The sequence below is a fragment of the Pan troglodytes genome, chromosome 22, assembly GCF_028858775.2.
Source record: "Pan troglodytes isolate AG18354 chromosome 22, NHGRI_mPanTro3-v2.0_pri, whole genome shotgun sequence".
NCBI classification, from domain to species: Eukaryota; Metazoa; Chordata; class Mammalia; order Primates; family Hominidae; genus Pan; species Pan troglodytes.
In genome coordinates, this window is record NC_072420.2 from 31,451,341 (window position 1) to 31,455,576 (window position 4,236).

The 4,236-nt window shown below is 35.4% G+C and overlaps 1 protein-coding gene across 1 annotated transcript; it reads right to left on the reverse strand.

Annotated features, from left to right (window-relative positions):
- Positions 1-3,693: 3,693 nt before the first annotated feature.
- Positions 3,694-3,975, reverse strand: LOC745775 (keratin-associated protein 21-2). The gene has a single exon (XM_003949150.3). The coding sequence runs from the start codon at positions 3,973-3,975 to the stop codon at positions 3,694-3,696; it is 282 nt and encodes a 93-aa protein (XP_003949199.3).
- Positions 3,976-4,236: the final 261 nt, after the last annotated feature.

Consider the following 4,236-nt stretch of genomic DNA (forward strand, 5'->3'; position numbering starts at 1 on the left):
TGGAGATATATATGGATATATATATATGGAGATATATATGGATATATATATATGGAGATATATATGGATATATATATATGGATATATATATGGATATATATATGGATATATATATGGATATATATATGGATATATATATATGGATATATATATATGGATATATATATGGATATATATATATGGATATATATATATGGATATATATATATGGATATATATATATGGATATATATATATGGATATATATATATGAGCATTTTCTTGTTTTCTGGGTGTTTTGTAGATCTTTTCTTTCCTCCTCTCCGCTGTCTTCCATTGTAATTAGATAATGTTTTTCTACTGATATATGCATTCCACAGTGAGTACTTTCTGGGATCCCTTCAATAACTGAAATAGATCCCACACATTATTGCAGTAATATCTTACCACTCTAATGAGCACTTCTGCAAGGGTATTACTAATCTGTTGTCTTTCTTTCTCCTGCTTTGGAAACCATTTTCTGCATGGACTCCCAGAAATCATTTAAAACTTGGTCTAACAGTAGGTTAGCCTCAAAACTCATGTGAAACCTTACATTCTTCTTCCTAACTCTATAATAAAATTGAGTATTATTTCTTGGCATTATAGGCCATATCATTCTTATCCAGCTTGCCTACAACTAACATTCAATGATCCTTTACATATACAGTCACAGAATTTCAAAGTAGAAGTGAATGATGTGGATAATTTAATTAGGTCCATGTTCAGAGTGCAGAATTACTCAGAATTTTCTAGGGGTTGGAGATACAAATTATTCAATAACTTCAGGATAGGGATGCTAACAAGACAACTTATTCCATCTTCATACTGTGTTAGCCATTTGAAAAGTGTCTTATTTTTTTAAGTCTTCCTGTCTTTAAATTCTATCCATTGGACCTAGTTGTCTTTAGTGAAAAAACAAAGCAGAATAAACCTAATTCTGTATCACACATATACCTTCCCTGCAAAACCTTTAAAAAATGCTAAGAAATATAAATATAAATCAAGCATAGTACAAAGTCCAGAGACCAACTCTTGTATATGTGATAAAATCATAGACTAACGATGGTCACCAACAATCAGTTACAAATGGTGAGCTGTTTAGTAGGTGGTGCTGGAGAATCTAGCTTAATATAATGAAAAATGAAACTGGACCACCATATATAGAGGTGGACTCCAGGTGGATTAATGATCAAAGAGTGAAATGTAAAAATTTTCAATTGACAGATGTAGAATATCAATGAAATAAAGATAATATATATCATCTTTTAAATGACTAAAAAGTCAGAAATTACAGTTTGCAATGTGGTGCAATTATGCACACTATTAACAAAAATAAACAAATGACAGTTGGTGAGATTTTTCCAGTGTCAAAAATAACAAGGGAATTTTATTAGGAACATACAATAAATGCCTACAAATCAATAAGAAAGAGACAGACACCTCTGTTTAGAAAATGAGCAAAGGATGTGGAAGAGAAAACATTAAGGATAACACATATGGAAAGAAATAAAATTGTTCACACCCATTAATAATCAGAGATACATAAATTAAAACAGCAAGATGATATCTTTGTCACTGTGCAAACAAGCAACATTAGCATGTTAGAGTAAACAAATATTGTTACATATGTGAGGACAGATTTTGGGATTGACTATCATAGAAGCCCATAAGGGTCACGTGCTCATTGTAGCAATGTTGTGCTGAAGAAGAGCTGGGTGTGATTATGTGTGCATCACCGAGATAGAAAAAGGCAAAATCTTGTGTATTAGCCACGTGAAGTATCATATGGCAATGAGAAATAATAGTCTAAATGTACATGTAGTAGCATAAATGAATCATTCACTGCAATTGCGCTGAAAGAAAAGGGGTTTTAAAATATATATATAATAATACAATTTAAACAGGTTTAAAATATATAGTAGAATGGCCAACTTTTGGGGGATACTGACAAGATGAAAAGGGGTATTGCATATAAAATAATAAATTACAAGGTGTTTATGAATGAGAGATGAGTGTGAGAATGGAAATAAAAGATAAATGTAAGAGAATAAATAAATTACTCTGTTAGACAAAAAAAAAATAGAAAAAGGGAAAAGAGCTATGTGTGGACAAACAGTAATATGATATAAATAGGAGAGTATATTAAGCTCAAACCTCTACACTTGAAGGAAAAAAATGAGTGAAGTCATAAATTGTACCCCTTCCCAAACTCAAATTGCTGTAGGAACATACGGCCATTTACCTGAGGTTTTGCTTCCTCAGTCTTCTGTCCTTTCCTTTTGATCCCCAAGACCTACAAACTCTGGGCACACATGGCTGACTGACTAGCAGAACCCTTGACCACCTTTTTGTTCTTTACACACCTTTAGCTAAGAGTGGTCACAGTACACATGTGTACAAACAAGGGCAGTCAAAATTCTTCCAGGAAGAGTGTCCCTTCCCAAATAAGAGGACAAAGTTTTAAAAGACCTGATGCTCTTCATCATTTGTCCTTACTTGTGCAGAATGTTGGTCATACACAGCAACCACTTTAAAACCATGAGTATGAAAGTCATACAGAAAGGGTGGGGAGTGGGAACATAAAAGAGCCCTGATCCTTTCTCACCATCTTGAGCACTTGTAGGAGACTTATCTGCTTAGTCTAAGATTTCTTGTTTTACATATTTCAAAAGCCATTAACATTAAATTAATGTTGTTGCCTCTTAATTACCTTGACTTAAGCTCAAACAAGATAGTCATTGCTGAAATAGTGCATTAACCTCATGAGTAGATCCCCTGTCTCATTCTTGGTTCTATTCTAATTCTTTTTTCATGCATGTTTTAAAATTTTGAGCTTAATATTTGTGCTCATGTTTAAATAAAAATGTAAAGAGTTAACATACAAGGAATTAAGAAATATGTAAAACACAAGTATTTGGATTCAACCAATAAAATAACATTGTCTTATTTAAAGTTGTGGTCACACAGCTTTTGAGGAAGCCACAAATCCTCAAATTAAGGAGACATTAAGGAGACCAGACTTCTTAGTGAGTAAGGCCTTTTATTAAGAAAATTCTATTTTTTTTCCATTTTAGTATGCTCCAATTATATAGTCCTCTTGTGTTTCAGCAAATAGTCACGGCACAAAGATTCAGAAAAAGATGTAAGAGCTTACATTAGAAAATTACACTAGAAAATTAATCAGAATAAAATCTCCTCTCTTCAGCGATGTGATGAAACTACTCAGTCTCCATCCACTGCCAACAGCTTCTATTATATGCATTCAGATAGTCAGGTGACCATAGTCAACCTTTACTTAGATGTGAAGATAATGGGTAGGGGAGATTTCAATTGAACTTGACCTTGGAGAGGTCATTGCAAAGCCAAGGATGACCTATAGTGATGATTAGTAGCAAGAGGAATAGCGTCTTCTGTAGCAAAGTGGTCGGTAGCCACAGCAGCTAGAGCTGTATCCACAGCCATAATGAGAGCCAAATCCATATCCAGAGCCATATCCACAGCCAGAGCCGTATCCACAGCCATAGCCACAGCCAGTTCCATAGCCAGAGCCATATCTACAGTCAGAGCCGTATCCACAGCCATAGCCACAGCCAGTTCCATAGCCAGAGCCATATCTACAGCCAGAGCCATATCCACAGCCATTGCAAAGCCAAGGATGACCTGTAGTGATAATTAGTAGCAAGAGGAATAGCATCTTCTGTAGCAAAGTGGTCGGTAGCCACAGAAGCTAGAGCTGTATCCACAGCCATAACGAGAGCCAAATCCATATCCAGAGCAATATCCACAGCCATATCCACAGCCAGAGCCGTATCCACAGCCAGTTCCATAGCCAGAGCCATATCTACAGCCAGAGCCGTATCCACAGCCATAGCCACAACCATATCCACAGCCGGAACTCCAGCCAGAGCCATATCCGCAGCCCCCACAAGAGTTTCTGTAGTAGTTGCAACACATGATTTCAGGAGGTTAGATTTCAGTTGAGGTGTAGGAGGATATTTCTGAAGTGTGAGTGTCCTCTACTCTTCTAAGACCTTTATATACTTCCAGGGATGCATGGGTCATCCTCACATGGGCTCTATTTGCTCATTTTATAATCATCTGCCTAAAATGAGCTCATTCTGTGTACATCTACTTTCTTTGGAATTCATAATTTGCTTATGACTTCCCTAGGAATATTTTTATGCCTGAAAAGAAAACAAATATACAAGTTCCAAA